Here is a 19,443-nt window from a genome sequence, read left to right on the forward strand (position 1 = left end):
TTTGAATTCTGTACTTTTCCTACTTATAGGCTCAGTCATAAGCTCTTCAGTATCCTTTCTTCTCCTCCCATTGCAAAAGAATAATAATATGATAGTGTTCTCTTACTGTCATGTTCCTATTGGCCATACTCTATAAGAGTCACTTTGACTAATTGATCGAAAGACAGAAACCCTGTTCAGACATTCTCGGAACATGCATGTAACAGGCAAGAGTAAAAGCAAACTCCCCCTAGGCATGTATGACATAATGCCTATGTATATACAAGTTGACACACCTGCTGGAACTGTGCATGCAGTCGGAGACCCTGCATATTTGTGGTACCCCAATTGTGTCAAAGTAGCCTGCGTAGGGACACGGGTGGCGCTGTGGTCTAAACCACTGAGCCTAGGGCTTGCCGATCGGAAGCTCGGCGGTTCGAATCCCTGCGACGGGGTGAGCTCCCGTTGCTCAGCCCCTGCTCCTGCCAACCTAGCAGTTCGAAAACACATCAAAGTCCAAGTAGATAAATAGGTGGGAAGGTAAATGGCGTTTCCGTGCACTGCTCTGGTTCGCCAGAAACGGCTTAGTCATGCTGGCCACATGACCCGGAAGCTGTCTGTGGACAAACGCCAGCTCCCTCGGCCTATAGAGCGAGATGAGCGCCACAACACCAGAGTCATCCGCGACTGTACCTAACGGTCAGGGGTACCTTTACCTTTACCTAGCCTGCATAGAGGACAGTTTTTATGTACAAAGGCTGCTTCAGTCAGTACCTCAGATGTGCACAGGGGGTGCGGCCAGAGGGTGCAATGTCACTCCAGCCTCTATACACATTCAGAAAATATCTGCAAAGCTGTGACTTTGGAGCCATGGGGGTAGGTTGCTTCTGGAAGGCTGGGTCCCATGCCATTCTGGTAACATCTGGATACAGCAACCTCCCAGTTTAGGCAAATAGGGCTACACCTTCCTACATCAGCATTGTCAGATCCCAAGGAGAGTCAAGCTGGTAGGGGGAAACAATGTAATTTTTAAAAGGGATCCCAAGGGGATCCTGGTAATTACAGGCTGCACAGCTTATTGTCTGACCTGGAGAAACTGTTGGAAAGTGTTGTTAAAGATAACACAACCAAGCATATAGAAGAACAAGCCTTGCTGAAGCAGAGCCAGATTGGCTTCTGCAAGGGCAAGCCCTGTATTACGAACCTATTTGAGTTCTTTGTCAGCAAGCACATAGATAGAGATGATCCAGCTGACATAGTGTGTACTTGGATTTTCAAAAAGCTTTCCGCAAGGTACCTCACCAAAGACTCCCGAGTAAGCTTACCAGTCATGGAATAAGAGGGGAAAGTCCTCTTGTGGATCAGGAATTGGTTAAGTATCAGGAAGCAGATAATGGGGATAGAAAGACAGTTCTGCAGTTGGAAAGGTTTAGAAAGTCCCTCAAGGACTGGTACTGGGACCTGTGCCTTTTAACTTGATCATAAATGATCTAGAGTTGAGGGTGAGGAGTGAGGTGACCAAATTTGCAGGTGATGCTAAATTATTCAGTGGATTTGTTGCACTAGTGCGCTTTAATTTTCTGGTATGCATGCTTCAGTCCCTCTCACAACATGAGGGCAGTCTGAAGGCACCTTTAGCCTTCATTGGAGTAAGTTGCTCTCTAGGAGCTGTCCACAGTGCTGCAACCACGCCACTCCCATGGCCTGGCCATACATGCCTCACTGTTGTTGATGTGGGTACCATCTACACACAGATCTGAACACCAAAGAGCTAAAGGAGGACCCACTTGAAAAAGGGATGAGGCCTGGCAGTGGCTCCTTATAACAGGCCTCCAGTGCAGGATCTTTGTCATATTTTACATGTATTTTATTTTATTTTTTAACTGTATATTTTTAAATCAATGGGTATACATTTTCTAAAAAGAAAGGGGGGAAAATACACATAGTGGCCGTGGTAGCTATACAAAAGAAGAAAAGGCCTAAATATATATTTTATAATGCACATTTTTAAAAATGGACATGCATTAACACCTAACTTTTAAGGGGGAAACAGACAAACAAGGTCAGTCGTGGGTGAGGAATAAATGTGGGAAATAGTACTTAAAGCTCCTTCCAAATGAATTCAAACTTTGCAGGGACTATATTGAGATTCTTAAGATATGTCATAAAAATCCTCCCTCCTTGACCCTCCATTTTGTGTGTCTCTCGCCCCCCCCCCCGACTCCGAGGCTGTGTGTAGGCAGGCTGTGGGAAAAGACAGGGAGTCTTCCCCTCCCCCCTGGTCTCCCAGAACATGCAGAGAAATTAAGAGGGTGGAGCAATGAGAAACCAGAAAAGGAAACCTTAGGCTACTAGGGAAGGAACCAAGGAAGGAGCCATAGCGAGCAGAGGGATCGTGGGGCCCTTCACTTCTTGCAACTGCTTCATTGGGGCAAGATCTCCTGCAAAGAGTTGCTGAGGCTACTAGGCCTGAGCTGTGGTTTGTTTCCTTGAATAAAGTGTCAACTTAACTGGCCTTGGGTGTTTTATTGTTCTGTTGCAACCCTGACATTATATTTCCCCTCAAATGGTCCATTGGAGCATTATGTCAGTAAGTACTGCATGTTTTATAATGATACTGGGATAAAGGTAAGGTAAATGGGATGCGGGTGGCGCTGTGGGTTAAACCACAGAGCCTAGGGCTTGCCGATCAGAAGGTCATTGGTTTGAATCCCCGCAACGGGGTGAGCTCCCATTGCTCGGTCCCAGCTCCTGCCAACAAGCAATTCGAAAGCACGACAAAGTGCAAGTAGATAAATAGGGACCGCTCCGGCGGGAAGGTCAACGGCATTTCCGTGCGCTGCTCTGGTTTGCCAGAAGCGGCTTTGTCATGCTGGCCACATGACCTGGAAGCTGTACGCCGGCTCCCTTGGCCAATAACGCGAGATGAGCACCGCAACCCCAGAGTCGTTCGCAACTGGACCTAATGGTCAGGAGTCCCTTTACCTTTACATTTAAAGCACATGGGTGGTGCTGTGGTCTTAACCACTGAGCATCTTGGGCTTGCCAATCATAACGTTGGCAGTTTGAATCTGCGTGACAGGGTGATCTGGTTCCCTCGGCCTGAAAGCAGAGATGAGCACCACACCCTGTAGTCAAATTTGACTGGACTTAACTGTCCAGTGGTCATTTACCTTTACCTACTTGGATGATTTCTGTATTGTATTGTATTGTATTGTATTGTATTGTATTGTATTGTATTGTAAACTACTGTGAGCCTAGAAATTTAATAAACTAAAGCTATTCAATGCCACACACACACACACACACACACACACACAATAAAATAGTCATATATAAAGACTTAAGTCCCAGTAAATTTTTGTCACATTTCTATAAAGGTTATAGAGCGTTCTTCAGAAATTCTTTGCTGTTCTTCTTAATGGGTAAATTAAAGTCAAGTCTGCTACCCTCCTAAGTGGAGATTAATTAACATTCCATATGCAACTACTGTATTTGTCTCCCAAGAAAAGACTAAATGAATCAAGGTGACTTTGCTTGAAAGCAGCTGAGGGAGAGAAAATGTATTTGCTGCAATGGCGTTGCAGGTGATACCATAGCTGCCAAGTTATCCCTTTTTTACAGGGATTTTCCCTTATGCTGAATAGGCTTCCTCGCGAGAAAAGTGAAAACTTGGCAGCTATGGGTGATACTAAGAATTTTATATGGTCAACTATGCGCTGTTTAAAAGTATGCTGTCTGCAAAAAAAAAAAAAGCTATGCATGGGAATATAGTTTATACCAAATTTAGAACAAAATGCCTTATTTAGTGAACGTTGTTCCATAATAGGAAATGGATCTTGTAAACTTGTTAGGCTTTTCTATAGACAGAAATCAGTGGGAATTAACTCCAGTGCAATCCTATGCATGTCTAGTCAAAAGCAAGGTGCTTTGAATTCAATGGGACTAACTCCCACTCAGCCCAGGTAAGTGCATATAGGATGGCAGTTTGAAACATTCTGAACGGAAGAGGAAGCAAAAATAAAACCTTAATCTAGACTCTGCCCTTCTTCTAGATTTCATGCCGGCATGAAATAATTCTTCCTCCTCATCTTAATATTGAGCTTTTCCCTCAAAGAATTGCTTTCAGTGACTAGGGTAGAGCTTTTAAGCACATCAAAGCTTTGTTTTCAGCCAAATTTTATTGGGTTCCCCCAGCCCCATATTTTTTTTTTTTAAAAAAAATGGCATTTAGCACCCAAAAAAATGGTATTTAGGAAATGGAACAGAAATTGATGTAACAAAATAAGTAAGACTGCACTTTTATGTTCTCTTACCTAAGAGCAAGCACTGGCAGTTAATTATGACTACATATGCAGGGTATGGCTCTGCACATAGTATTTTGAAACCACAGCAACACCCCATTCTTTAACCGGCAACACTTTGAGCTTCTTAAGCTTGATCAGTTTACAGCACAACAAATGAGCTGTGCCTTGTTGGGAGAAAGGGGCGGGTCATCAAAGTAGAATCACAGAACTGTAGATCTAGAAGGGACAACGAGGGCCATTGAGTCCAACAGCCTGCAATGCAAGAATATTTCCCCCAACACGGGGCTCAAACTCATGACCCTGAGATTAAGAGCAGGCATAGGCAAACTCGGCCCTCCAGATGTTTTGGGACTACAATTCCCATCAATCCTAGCTAGCAGGACCCGTGATCAGGGATGATGGGAGTTGTAGTCCCAACACATCTGGAGGGCCGAGTTTGCCTATGCCTGATTTAAGAGCCTCATGCTCTACCAACCAAACTAGTTCTTCAACAATGCAGGATACAACTACAAGCAGAGCTTCTGTAGCAAGTATATGACATTACAATGTGTCCCCTCTTGCCCCTGCGTGAGTCCACAATTTTATTTAGTTTTTGAACAGAGGAGGGAACACGTCATCCCCTGGTCCTTGAGGAATCTCTCCAAGTCACACCCTCCCTCAGGCTTTATCCTGCCTGGGATGTGTCCTTGAACCTCCTACTTTTACATATCTGGAATGTAGTTTGCTACACAAAGGAAAAGAGTCACATCTATTGCCTCTGGCCCCAACCATCACTGGCAGGTGGGCCCAGGAAGGCTGCTCCAGGGGGGGGGAGTGATCCTCAGGCTGAAAAAGGGTGCTTCAGATGTTGAGAAGACTTTATACCATCCTTCTGAAAGGATAATACTTGGTACATATAGACACCGTCCTTCTTGGAGCACTGCACTGCCATTTGTTGAACCGTCCCATTTCTTTTATTTGATACTTTGAAATATTTCCACTCCTCTTCACCATAACTGGAGTGCATGTATACCCTGAATTAATTTGCAGACACCTGAGTACAGGTATCCCACACAGCAAGACTATGTAAGACTGAATGCTGCCGCCGCCACCATCACTGAACTAGGACTGGTTCCTCCAGTGTAGCCCTGTGAAGGTTTTCGTTGCCTGGAGATCATTTTGTCCCAAATCTACTCTCCTCGCAAACAGCAGCATCCTCGTATGCCAAGAATATCTCATTTTTTCAGAGGATGTCCACCAGAACATTGTGTTAAATGCTACTGTCCACATTTATACCACATAGAGATGCTGAAAATAATAATTTGATGGCTGAGAAACAGACTTTAATTAGGACAGATTCACAGGCTGCAATCTGAATGTGCAATCTACTCATTAAAAAGAACAAAAAAGGGTTTGATTGTAGGGCATAAATTAACCCTTTGTAGGAAGACAACTCCAAGTACAAAAGGGCTCCTCCTCCTCCTCCATCTCGCAGAGGAAAGTATAACAATCTGTGTCTAAATGTTAAAATGATGTTTGAAATGTTCAGCAATGAGAATACCCGATGGCCCCAACAAAGGTGCCCTCTCCATCTCCCACAGGCTCCGTACAGCATAGGCACTACCATAAAATGCAATGTGAACAGGGCTTGACACGTTAACAGTAATAACAGGGAGAAGTTAGCTTTGCCTGTTCTGTATAGGAAGTTACACTGGGCTGTGCCTATGCTCCTGTATGATTTGAAGTCAATAGATCTCGAATTGAACCGGGGGAGCTATAGGAAAGAATACTCACTTTCAAAATTCTATAACAATATCTTTATCCAACACACATATTTCCATTCATATGCACAGTTACATGTTGTCAAGTATATTAACACCAAGTTGCTGTGTGAATTTTAAAGAGGTGTCAGAGATGGAGAGCGCTAGAATATACGGAGCCTTTTATTTGTCCACAGCATTGGAATAGCAGTAATAAAAGTTTCACGCGTTCCCCCACTCACTATACTTATTTCCGAGGCATTGAACTGCAACAGTAGAAGATGTAGCCTTGGTTATTTGCTATCTATGAGAAGTCAGTCAACCATCTATACAATGGTACCTTGGTTCCTGAATGGCTTAGTTGCTGAACAAATCGGCTCCTGGGCGCCGCAAACCCAGAAGTAAGTGTTCCAGTTTGCGAATGTTTTTGGGAAGCCGAACACCCAATGCGGCTTCTGATTGAGTGCAGGAAGCTCCTGCAGCCAATTGGAAGCCACACCTTGGTTTTTGAACGGTTCAGAGAGTCAAACGTCCGACTCCCAGAACGGATTAAGTTTGACAACCAAGGTACCACTGTATGAGTGAAATCAGGAAACTGATGGAACAGCATCCATATTTGATGTTTTGCAGACAGGCAAACCAGCTTTGATGCAAAGGTCTGTGTATTCAGGAAGGGAATGGGGTCCCAAGCCTCTACATTACTGCTGCTATAACATTTGAGGACTCCATGAAATTTAATCACTCACCGTTCATCTTGCTTTATAAAGGGAGCATATTTTCCCCATTTCTATTTTGGAATCATTCCATGGAGCACTTAGAAGTGACCAACCAAGCTTTCATTCGACTACCGTTATATGCTAATAGAAAAGGTTGGATAGCCTGATACCATGTGTTGGACCAAGATAATGTATATCATAACTCTGTATCTACAAAAATCCAATAGGTATATACACAGCACTATGGGTTATTTGAATAAATTGATTACAGTTTATTGCATCAACTGCCATAAAGTCATAACATTTTTCTTGCTTACTTTTAGTCCTTTCTTTAAAAAATACAAAAAATAAATTAAATAAAAACATGTTAAGTAATATTAATGATCTGTCTATGATAAAAAATTACCAGCAAATTCCACATTAAGGCTAAAAAGTATGACTTTATTATTCTTGTAAGTTCATGGCAAGTTTGACCTTAGCTATTATGGGTGTCCTTAACATTTTTGTGGACTTAGTGCAAAATCAGAAACTTATTGCTACTTGAATCCACCTTTATGCAATATGTATATATATATCTTTTACTGTTAGATGCTGAACATGCTGTATGTCCTTTAACTCGTTTATTCGAAGGATAATCATTTTCTGGTTCTGGTTATTAAAAACACAATTTCAAAGTAATTTACAATGATAGTCCTATTGAGGATTCTGGTGGAATTAGTCCAATTAAAGTGGTCTTATAGCAGGCCTGCACCATTTGTGATCCACCCAAGTATTGTGGCTTTTCAACTGCTTAACAATCTTCCCATTTTCAAAATCCCAGGCAGGCGGCAAAAAGAAAAAGGATCATCATAAAGAGGGTTTTGATCTATAAGAGAAGAACTATATCAAATTCTTAAACAGAAACAAAGTCCTGATCAATTAAGTTAATACGTATTGAATGTACCGTAAGCAGAAATGCTCTGGCAATTAGATGTCCAACGTCCCTTGGAATTAAACTAGCTGTCATTTATTTACGTTGAAAGATTTAGCCCAAGGCTAATATTCAACAGTTTACAATACATTGGGAAAGTCTTGAGTTTGATTATACTATGGGCCAAGAAGCAATTGGCATTAGATTTTCATTTTAAATGAAAGAATAGTTTTCTTATTCTGATCCCATTCAGAGTAAGTGACTGCACACATTATGGTGCTCATGTAATAAATTTTAGCTACCAGATATGTGGAACAGATCTCTTCAGTGTATCATGGATAGTTGCGTCAAAAAATTACCCAAGATTGGATACTATGGACTGGCTAGCCCAAAGGGCAGAACTACACATTACACTTGACTCAAGGCTGCCTCTGAAAATCCCAGCCCCGTGTTGAGTTCTCCACCTCTCCCATAATGTTTAAACACACCTGTGTTGGCATCATAATTCCTCAGCCCTTGCCCAGAACACAAGTTAACATGAACAAGGGCGTGGAAACATACAGATAGATAACGTAATAATAAGGGGAAGACTGACTTTGTATCAAAGAGATACAAAGAGTGGGGAGAGAGGGGTAAGAACTGTACATGGGGATATACTTTTCATTTGTAGCCCCGTGTGGAATGTAATGTGCTCCCCACGGCCCACAACCGAACATGTAAACTCATCTTGTGCAGCTTGCAACTGAGTGAAGGAATGCCGAATTCATTCTGAACATATTGGTGGTTTTCTCCAATTTCTTCATAAGCAGTACTTAATATCTTTTGTCTGTCTCCAACGGAGGCATGCTCAAAGTAGAGCCACTGAAATCAAGGGGCTTGAGTTAGTTGTTACTAAGTCTATGGGTCTGTTCTGCGAATGACTTAGTTGATACAGCCCTCTGTGCATTAAACTCCCTTCTTACTCCAGCTAGGTGGAAGATTTAGGCTTGTCTCTAGCAACAGCCATACTCAGAGCACACCAGTTGAAAGTAATGAAAATGACTACCAAGTCTATTAAGTTCAATGGCTCTGCTCCGAGTATAAGCTCGTTGGATGGAACCAGAGCCTTGAAACTGCTTGCTAATACTTGCACGTGGAAACTCAAGTAAAACTTATACGGTCCCAGAATGACATGCGGTATCAACTACAAGAAGTGGCATTAGAAGTGCTTCGACGTGCTTCAGTTGTTTTAAGCATCCACTGCAACCCAAGGAAACATGCATCGTTCATATGGAGACGGATGCACAACTTTCCAAACTAAATAGAATCCAGGCAACAACCCAAACCAGGCTGAGCTCCGAAACCTTGTACAGTAACTCTGCACAATGGTACACAAACATAGTGCACTGGGCTGCAGCTGTTGGACAGCACTTCTGACTCAGCTATTCCCAGGGGCTCTTTTCTATGGGGCAAGTTCCAAAATTACAACCCCTAACGAAAGGTGTGTTTGCACTTACTCTGTTACACAGTCCTAACGGCATACGCCCCAGGAACATATGAAAGATAACTTGAAATAAAACGAGTATAGTACTTTCCCCCTCGTTGCAATTCTCAATAGAGATTTATTAGTTTCATTTGCAAGAGTCTTACTTTAAGAAGGGTGTTAATATGTATTATGACAGTTCACACTGAAAGCAATTTTTCCCCCCATAAAAGATGTTACAGTAATAACCCCTATGGAACTTGTGTAATTTCAGAGTAGATAGTCAAGTGCACAATTAAACAAGTTTACAAGAGTGAACCTTGCCCCGGGCCTCTTGTACTAGTTGTGAAAACCTTAATTAGTACAAAATGTCAATATTAGGATGTTTCTGGCATTCTGCTTAAATAAAAGGAGCATATGTATCATTTAGCTTTGGTATTATCTGCAGTAGGTTTTAACAAGTAGAATATATACCAACCCTTGTTTTCTTTTCTCTTTCTTCTTTTCACAACTGTGAAGCTTACAGAGATGGAATAAGTCGACTTACCAAAGAGGAAATATTACAGACACAGAATTAAAGTTTTGAAGACCCATTTTTATCTTTAATCCTTGGGGAGGGAGGAGGGGACGGGGGGGAGAGTTTAAGCTATGAAACAAGCAGTCAGAAGAGTGAGCTCTCTGTGTCATGAGTGGTTGTGCATACTTTTACAATAATATGGGCACAAAGGAGATTGTCACCTTTAGTACATTAGGATCGCTAGATTTCTCTTTGCCTCCATGCACCTTTTACGTTTGACTTGCATGAGTTTTATCACAGGTTCGAGAGCGGCCTTCGCCGTCGAAATGTTTCACAGAGCCTAAAGCTTCCAAACTGCCTATCAGGCCTGTACATATTTCATTAAAAATAAACTCTATATAATAAATAAATATATAAAATAAATAAAATGTTGCCTTTGGAATTTCTATAAATAAATTTAAACTTTTTTACGTATTTTTTTTTTACTACTTTTTATTATTTTTTAATCTTTTCTCGTTTTTTTTCACCTGGGAGGTCTTTGCTTTTAAATTCAGCGAGGGGTGGCTCCCACTTGAGCAGTCAAACAAAAAAATAGCAAGTCTCTTTCTGTTTGTTTGTTTGTTTGTTTGTTTGTTTGTTTGTTTAAGTAAGAACGAACCCTCCATGCCTTCTTTTTTTCGTTTTCTTTTTTATAAATGCAGCGTACACTTGCGCAGGCCACCAGCCAAAATTCCTGATGAGTCAAAGTATGGCAGCTATGCTGATATAGGATGAAGTACAATGGATCAAAAAATTTAAAAGCGTGTCTATTTCCCAGCATGCATCAGGCCTTTCCCCCTCCCCCTTCCTTCCTTCTTGCTCCAGCTTCTCTCTTTCATCCTCTTTCCTTTCTTTTCTCCGCTCTCACACATTCTCACTCTTCCTTCCTTCCTCTCATAATAAACCAAGCGAATGGGCAATAGGCACTCCTCCAGGAAGACAAAACCCCTTTAAGTGCAGAACAAAACCAACATGTTCCATCCAAGCCTCCATCATACATTATGCATGCGACAAAGTTTGGCAACAGTGGAGCTGATGCGATGACACAGCTAATCAATTAAGAACCCACCGCATGAAACCTTTTATAGTGGTTACTTTCGTTTTAAGGGCTCACAAGTGAAGGAATTGTCTTTGTCAACTTTGGCTTAAAATATCCTTATATAGTTCAGGGACTTTCTCTGGATCCACCGGTCTAGGTAAAAAATGTGTGAATTTTTGATGCCGCTTAGTCCTAGTCGCTTCTCTCGGAGACCCGTCTTTATTTAATGCAACGTAATATCGTCTTCCAGTGTCCACATGCTTATATAGATTCGATGAGTATGTGTTATACCAGTTCTCTTCAAATTGTTCTCTGAATACACATTCCTGGGTTAGCTTTTCCTGTGAACAGAAACAGGGGGGGGGGGGGAGAGAAGCATTAAGGAATTAGCAACATATTTAATTACTTCTTGCTAAATGCCATCTAGAAAAACCAGAGGTTGCCATTTGGGAATAATAATAACAATAACAATAATTTATCATTTATACCTTGACTATCTGGCTGGGTTTTCCCAGCCACTCTGGGCGGCTCCCAACAGAATATTAAAAACACAATAAAACAATCAAACATTAAAAACTTCCCAATACAGGAAGTTCGGTGTTCCAATTTCCAATTAGACCAGACTCCACATAGTTTCTGGCCTGAGGTTTACAGGGTAGAAATATTGAGGAAATGGATGGACGTGGAATAAAAATAAAGTAATACTAATAACACAACGAATGAACGAAGATTAAGGGAAGGAGGTCAAACATGGGTGGAGGGAAGTCAAGTTTCTGTGTATTTTTTTGTGTGTTCTTTTTATTTTCCGTTTTGTAGTTTGCCATTTTTCTTTTTTCTTGTGATATTGTTTGGTTTTTGTTACTGCAATTCTATCAAGTATACAGAAGAAGAAGAAAATAATCAAACATTAAAAAGTTCCCTATACAGGGCTGACTTCAGATGTCTTTTAAATATAAGATGGTTGTTTATTTCCTTGACATCTGATGGAAGGGCGTTCCACAGGGCAGGTGCCACTACCGAGAAGGCCCTCTGCCTTGTTCCCTGTGGCATCACTTCTCGCAGAAGGCCCTTGGAGCTGGACCTCAGTGTCTGGGCTGAATGATGGGGGTGGAGACACTCCTTCAGGTATACTGGGCCGAGGCCATTTAGGGCTTGAAAGGTCAGCACCAACACTTTGAATTGTGCTCAGAAACATACTGGGAGCCAATGCAGGTCTTTCAGGACTGGTGTTATATGGTCTCGGCGTCCACTCCAAGTCACCATGTGGGGGCAGTCTCATTCCTCGTTTCTCTTCCCCATACTGCTTTAAAATTACATTTGATTATTCTTCGGGAGTATCTGTTGTTGTTGTTTAGTCGTTTGGGAGTATCTGTATCTCTGGCTAACTCTCTGGCTCTGCACCATGAATGGGGAACCTCTGGTCCTCCAGGTGTTGTTGGCCAATGGTCAACATGGCCAATGGTCAAAGATGAGAGGGCTAACAGGCCAACGACATCTGGTTCCCTGACCCTGCTGTACACTGCGGGACTGTTTTAGAAAATAACTGTCCATGTAAATTTGAGAGTCACAGTCACAAATTAAAAATGCTGCTGTTGTCTGAAAAGGGGGTTGTCCTGTGTTGATTTGATTGCTAGCATCAGAGCGCAAAATAAAACATTCATTCAATAAGAAATGGTATGGCGTTCTACTCCAGTCCAAGCTAGATGGTTTTGAGTTCACTTCTAGAAACTCCGCTCTTTTCATAGTAACGACTGATAACTGTCTGTAATTATTTGAAAGTATGAATGTACAAAGTCAAGCTCGCTAACAAATATATTACGGAATCATAAAGCCTGTGAACAGGCCAGAAACTAAGTGGAGTCTGATCTAATTGGAAACTGGAACATCCAGCTTCCTGTATTGGGAAGTTTTTAATGTTTGAAGTTTTGTTGTGCTTTTTATATTTTGCTAGAAGTCGCCCAGAGTAGCTGGGACAACCCAGTCAGATGGGTGGCATATAAATAATAAAGTTATAATTATAATTATAATTATTTTGTCCCTTTTCAAACTACTTCAGAATCTCATGAGATAAGGCTGACAGTAACCAGAGGGAGGGCCTTTTCGGTGACGGCACCTCATGTGTGAAACACCCCAGAGAGCTTCATCTAGAGCCAATCTTTAGGTATTTTTTGGCTGCTGACGAAGACATTTTTATTACATTTTTAAATTATCTGTTTTTTGTACTATGTACTTAAATATACTGGTACAGTTGATTTTTTAAAAAATGGTTACTGCTGTTTTAAATTCTGCATCATAATCTGTAGTGTCCGCTTTCTCTCTCTTTTTTTTTTTTTTAGTCAGTGTTGTGCTCATTAATGGATTAGTGCTGAGTCTTTTTTCATTTAGCAAATAAGACATCTAAAAAATATTCCTCCTCCAATCCCCCATTCCTCACCACCCGCACAAATATAATCCACCTTTGCTTCCTCAAAGAACTGAAATGGAAAATTTAAATTGTTGTTGTTTAGTCGTGTCCGACTCTTCGTGACCCCATGCCAGGCACTCCTGTCTTCCACTGCCTCCCACAGTTTGGTCAGACTCATGTTCCTAGCTTCGAGAACACTGTCCAACCATCTCATCCTCTGTCTATTTAAATTTTCCTCTGAGGATAAGGATGCGACAGAGGACGACAGAGGAAAAATTAAATATAGCAATCTTAATAACAGTAACAGTATTAATAGCAATTAATGTATCCATTGTCATAGGCAATGTGTGTTTCCATGAAGGGCAGGATATTAAAAGCTATTAAAAAAACAACCACACACACACAAATGCATAGGTGGCTCAGGGATGGTGGTGGTGATGAAATGTTCTTTACCCATGACCACCATTACATTGGTTCCAACCTAAAATCTGAAGACAGCAGTACCACCAGAGGATTTGCTCACAGAAGCTGACACAACAATAGGAGGTAGAAGCTGAATGTGTTCTAACAGCCTCCCGTATCTTATTGAGAGAGAAGAATGCCGGGAGCTTTGTAATCAATGGCTTCTTTATATTTGTTGAATAGTCTGTAAATACAGCTCTTGCAGTCTACACATTTCTTGGAGCAATTTTAAAAATTACTTTATATTCTTTCAATTGCAAAAGCAGATGCTGAGCAGAAGTAGTCGGTGGATGCTGGGCTCTGGTGTGTTGGGAAGGGAGACGCAAAACTCATTCAAATGAAGTTTTTTTCTGCTATCTGCAAGCATCACATGATGTGCGCTGCAGAACTTCTTGGGTTTTAAAAAGAGAGATCCTCTTAAATGTCTTTCTTTCCTTTCCTGAATCATAAATACCCATATAAGGTTAATTTGAAACCAAGGTACATCTCTTAAGAACAGTTCTCTTTTTCTCCATAACAGCTGCTCCCAACTTTAGAACATAGATGTTGCTATACCACCACAACAACAACCCCATAATGGTCAGGGGTGGTGGGAGGGGTGGTCCAACATCATCCGAGGGAGGGAGCAAGCTTTTATTCTAGAAACTTTAAATCAATTATGATTGTGTTCAACCTACTACAAACCCTTTTCCATTTTTCAATTTCCACAGCTGGAACAAAACAGCAGTTACAACATCAAAACCTTCAGTCTTCCCCATTATGATGTTGTCATGCGTTAGTAAACTGAAGTGAAGGATGATGTCACATGGAATACTTTGGATAAAAAAAAAATGGTAAACTCTGCCCCTATGGAGCAAATAATTTTAAAAGGTACGGAGGGAAATGTAACAATTCCAAACGTGCAAAAGTTTGCAATTTACTTTATTTCTCAGGCTCCATATTATGAAATGCACTTCCAATAAAATAGTTGCTGATGTGGCGCTGTGGTCTAAACCACAGAGCCTAGGGCTTGCTGATCAGAAGGTCGGCAGTTCAAATCCCTGCGATGGGGTGAGATCCCGTTGCTCGGTCCCTGCTCCTGCCAACCTAGCAGTTCAAAAGCACGTCAAAGTGCAAGTAGATAAAAAGGTACTGCTCCAGCGGGAAGGTAAACAGCGTTTCCGTGTGCTGCTCTGGTTCTCCAGAAGCGGCTTAGTCATGCTGGCCACATGATCCGGAAGCTGTACGCTGGCTCCCTCGGCCAGTAAAGCGAGATGAGCACTGCAACCCCAGAGTCGTCCGTGACTGGACCTAATGGTCAGGAGTCCCTTTACCTTTACCTAATTAAAAGAGTAAATTGATACCAGATATAAATAATCAGTGTCTCCTTCGTTTGAAGACCTTTCATTTGGAGGTACTTCCTTCAAATGGTTTTGAATTGGGGGAGGGAGGATTATTACCATATCTATGTCACCACCAGCTATCTTTGGGGGGATATCTCCTAGGACAGCCTTGCCAACAGGGTGCTCTGCAAATGTAATTGGACCCTTGCCAATCTACTGCAAATCATCCAGACATCAACCAAAAAACCCCAAGCTCGTTTTGCCCAGTCCCATTCATACACATGAGCCAACCAGGAATTTGAGTGACATATTACAACTTAACTGTGCCACCGAAAGCAGAGTGATCATGGTTCCTTCTTTAAAGGGCTACAAGAGGGGAGCCCTCTGTTTGAAAGCATCTTCTGTTTCAAAGTCTGTTCAGTCCAAGTCTATTTTTAAAATAGTTAGAGTCATAAGAAGGGAGTGTAAGAAGGGCCTTGAAGTTGCTCATCAACAGTTAACATCGGGAGAGCAGACTGAGCAGGTCAGACACAGCTCACATGGTCACAGTGAGATGGTGAGATGTATCCTTGGGAGACAAGGCGGACCAATGTCAGTGTACTGGAAGAAGCAAAGATCACCAGTGTTGAAGCAATGATTCTTCAACATCAACTTCGTTGGACTGGTCATGTTGTGTGGATGCCTGATTATCATCTTCCAAAGCAACTACTCTATTCCAAACTTAAAAATGGAAAGTGTAATGCTGGTGGTCAACAAAAGAGGTTTAAAGACTCTCTCAAGGCAAATCTTTAAAAACGTAGTATAAACACTGACAACTGGGATACACTGGCTTGTGAGCACTCCAGTTGGAGAACAGCCTTTACCAAAGGTATCATGGGCTTTGAAGACGCTCGAACTCAGGATGAAAGGGAGAAACATGCTAAGAGGAAGGCACGCTTGGCAAACCCTCACTGTGATCAATTCCCAGAAACCTATGTCCCCATTGTGGAAGGATGTGTGGATCCAGAATTGGCCTCCACAGTCACTTACAGACCCACGTTAAAATGTTGTTCATGGAAGACTATCTTGCTTGGCTACAACTGATTGCCAAAGAAGAATAAGAAGATACGTATTTCTGTTTAAATAATAGTAATTATCTCTATGCTTGCATTGATGCATATAAATTATCACACACACACACACACACACACACACACACACACACACACATTCGCTCACTCACAATTACCCCACCTTTCATTCCAGGAGCTCACAAGGTAGTGTATATGGCTCTCTCCCTCCCCATTTTATCCTCGCCTTAAAACCCTGTGAAGCAGGTTAGGCTGAGAGACAGTAACTGTGTGAACAGAGATTAACCTGTCCACCCAGAAATAAAAGACAGCTGTTCATGTTCTTTCTAACTCAGCACTTGTTTTCTATACACTAACCCCCTCAAAAAAAAAATTCCATTTAAATCCCACCTCCTTTGCCCTGGAGCTCAAGGGGGTCTACATGGTTCTCCCCCTCCTCCTTTAATCCCCACAACAAACCTGTTAGGTAGGTCATGCTGAGAGGCAGTGGCTGGCCCAAGGTCACATAATGAGCTTCATGGCCCACTGGGGATCTGGACCCTGGTCTCACAAGTCCTAGTACAATGCTCTACACCACACTGTGCAGGGTCCGTTCTTGTTTCCCCTTTGAGTGATGCATTCCAACTCCCATCTTCCTTGACCACTAGCCATGTTGGCTGGGGATGATGGGAACATTTAACTCAAAACCATCATGAGAGCCGCAGCATGTATAATGTTTTTAGCTCTGCTATTTTGTTGGCCTTCACAATTTTCCCTTCATTTTTTGCCCACCCTACCCCAATCTGAGGTCACTTCAGAAGAACACTTACGTTGTTAACCTAATAGTTAACAATATAAGTTATAGAGTTTATTTGATGCATGATTTACTTTAACAGACATCTCTAGACCCCTTCCATACAGCTTTGCCTCAAAAATAGGCTGAAAGCAACTGTTCCACCTTTCAAATAAAGTACATCTAAGCCCACAAACACTGGACAATTGCTTCATGCAGCTCCCACACCGGAATCCATTTGTAATTGGTTAAGGCTTGATCCACACAGTTAATTTCAATTTTGATGACACTTCATGTCAAATACTTAATAATTACATATTTATTAAAATTTCAACTGATCTGATGAGTGAGGAGGTCAGATAACAGGCAGCCATCTATGCTTGATGTCCCTGAGAGCAAAAATATCCAGCACTCAAGCTTTGAATTGCAAACGTATTTGTAGAGTTACTTTACTATTTTTGTAAGCCTGCAAAGGAAGGAAGGAGGGGAAGGGGGAAAGAGACTTGGTTTTAACCAACCCTATTATGCTATGGTCCATGGGGTCACGAAGAGTCGGACACGACTAAACGACTAAACAACAACAACAACATTATGCCTCATTAAAATGGCTAAAATTACTTCCATAACATTTCCCCCCTCAAATAAAAATGTGGAACAAGTGCTTCAGCAAAAACCCAATATTATTGAATATAATGTAAGTCTCTAATCCTGTGTTAGGAGGGCATCCAAGAGGCCATAAGAATAGAAATATAGAATAGAAATACTTTATTGTCACTGTACCACTTGTTTACAGTGAGATTAAACGAGCCCCCCCTCCCCTCAGTCCTTGTTTCACTATGTGTGCTGTCCTACGACCACCAACCCCGAACGAACCTCAGCTGCAATGTTGCTGTCTTCCATTCAGCAGCCTCACGGCCCACGGGTAGAAACTGTTCTTTAACCTGTTGGTGCAGTTTATCATGCTTCTATATCTCCTGCCCGAGGGCAGGAGTTTAAAAAGGTGCTGGCCAGGGTGTGAGGTGAGTCATCCCTGAGAATGTTCCAAGCTCTTCTGAGGCAATGGTCTCCTGTGATGACATCTTGCAGACTCAGGGGACAGCCCATGATATCGTGTGCTGTCTTCACCACCCTCTGTAGGGACTTTCCATCCATGGCAGTCAAACCAGCGTACCACACCGTAATATCTGAAGAAGTGTGCATGCACACGAAAGCTCATACCAATGACAAACTTAGTTGGTCTCTAAGGTGCTACTGGAAGGAATTTATTTTATTTTTTGTTTTGGCTACGTCAGACCAAAACGGCTACCTACCTATAACCATAGGTAGGTATGGAAGTGAGAGCTGGACCATAAAGAAGGCTGATCGCCGAAGAATTGATGCTTTTGAATTATGGTGCTGGAGGAGACTCTTGAGAGTCCCATGGACTGCTAGAAGATCAAACCTATCCATTCTTAAGGAAATCAGCCCTGAGTGCTCACTGGAAGGACAGATCGTGAAGCTGAGGCTCCAATACTTTGGCCACCTCATGAGAAGAGGAGAATCCTTGGAAAAGACCCTGATGTTGGGAAAGATTGAGGGCACTAGGAGAAGGGGACGACAGAGGACAAGATGGTTGGACAGTGTTCTCGAAGCTACGAACATGAGTTTGACCAAACTGCGGGAGGCAGTGGAAGACAGGAGTGCCTGGCGTGCTATGGTCCATGGGGTCACGAAGAGTCGGACACGACTAAACGACTAAACAACAACAACCTATAACCATAATACAGTATGAGAGAACACTTTCTACCGTGGACCGATAGAAGGAAATCATCAGTTGTTGTCTAACATTGTTCTTTCGCAAGACCCTAAGGAAATGAAGTCTCTGTTGGGCCTTCCTAACCACCTGGGCTGTATTGACCTTCCAAGTAAGGTCTTCACTAAGATGGACTCCCAGGAATTTAAAGGAAGAGACTCCCTCCACACAGCCCACCCACCCCCAATATACAATGGGGCTAGCTCCCCTCTCTTCCTCTGGAAGTCCAACACCATCTCCTTTGTCTTGCCAATGTTTAGGTGCAGATTGTTGTATTAGATAGCATGGTCCCTCTTTCTGAAAAGGAGAGAGCACAGGAGATGAGCACAGGAGATCTGTCCATGACGCCATCTTCCTCGCAGCTGCAGAAATCTCCCTGGTTTGCCCCCTCCTTTGCCATCAAAGGCCCTGGGGCAGAGAGGGCAAAAAGGAGGCGTTATGGGGGCACATCATGGGGAACTTTGGATTCACTGGATCAAAAGCTCTCCTATTCCTCTGACATGCCCCCAACTGGCATACTTAATTCCCCTCCCATTGGGATCAGTGGGAGGGGAAATCCTCCCATCAGATGTCAAGGAAATAAGCAGCTTTCCTATTTTTAAAAGACATCTGAAGGCAGCCCTGTTTAGGGAAGGGCTGGGGAAACTCGGCCAGATGGGCGGGGTATAAATAATAATAATAATAATAATAATAATAATAATAATAATAATAATCCTTGTTTTAAAAAGCTGACCAAACAGCAAAGCCTGCCCACAGAAAAATAAGCAACCTACTCACACACACTATTTGAACTGCTGTCATGAGCTATCAAGGCTTTGGTTTGGCTGTTTGATAGTCTCCCCCACCCCCAACTTCTGCAGACTGCTCTCCCTATGAATACACCAGAGGTATTGCATAAGTCACAGAATTTGGG

At 42.3% G+C, this 19,443-nt stretch overlaps 1 protein-coding gene across 1 annotated transcript in view; it reads right to left on the reverse strand.

The window, feature by feature from the left end:
* Positions 1-6,988: 6,988 nt before the first annotated feature.
* Positions 6,989-19,443, reverse strand: part of FGF9 (fibroblast growth factor 9) — a 28,658-nt gene continuing 16,203 nt past the window's right edge. The window contains exon 2 of the mRNA XM_060274002.1: positions 6,989-11,077. Coding sequence (XP_060129985.1) covers positions 10,804-11,077 — 274 coding nt within the window. The 3' untranslated portion in view covers positions 6,989-10,803. The remainder of the gene's footprint in view (positions 11,078-19,443) is intronic.

The sequence above is a fragment of the Zootoca vivipara genome, chromosome 4 (genome assembly GCF_963506605.1).
Source record: "Zootoca vivipara chromosome 4, rZooViv1.1, whole genome shotgun sequence".
In the NCBI taxonomy this organism is placed as follows: domain Eukaryota; kingdom Metazoa; phylum Chordata; class Lepidosauria; order Squamata; family Lacertidae; genus Zootoca; species Zootoca vivipara.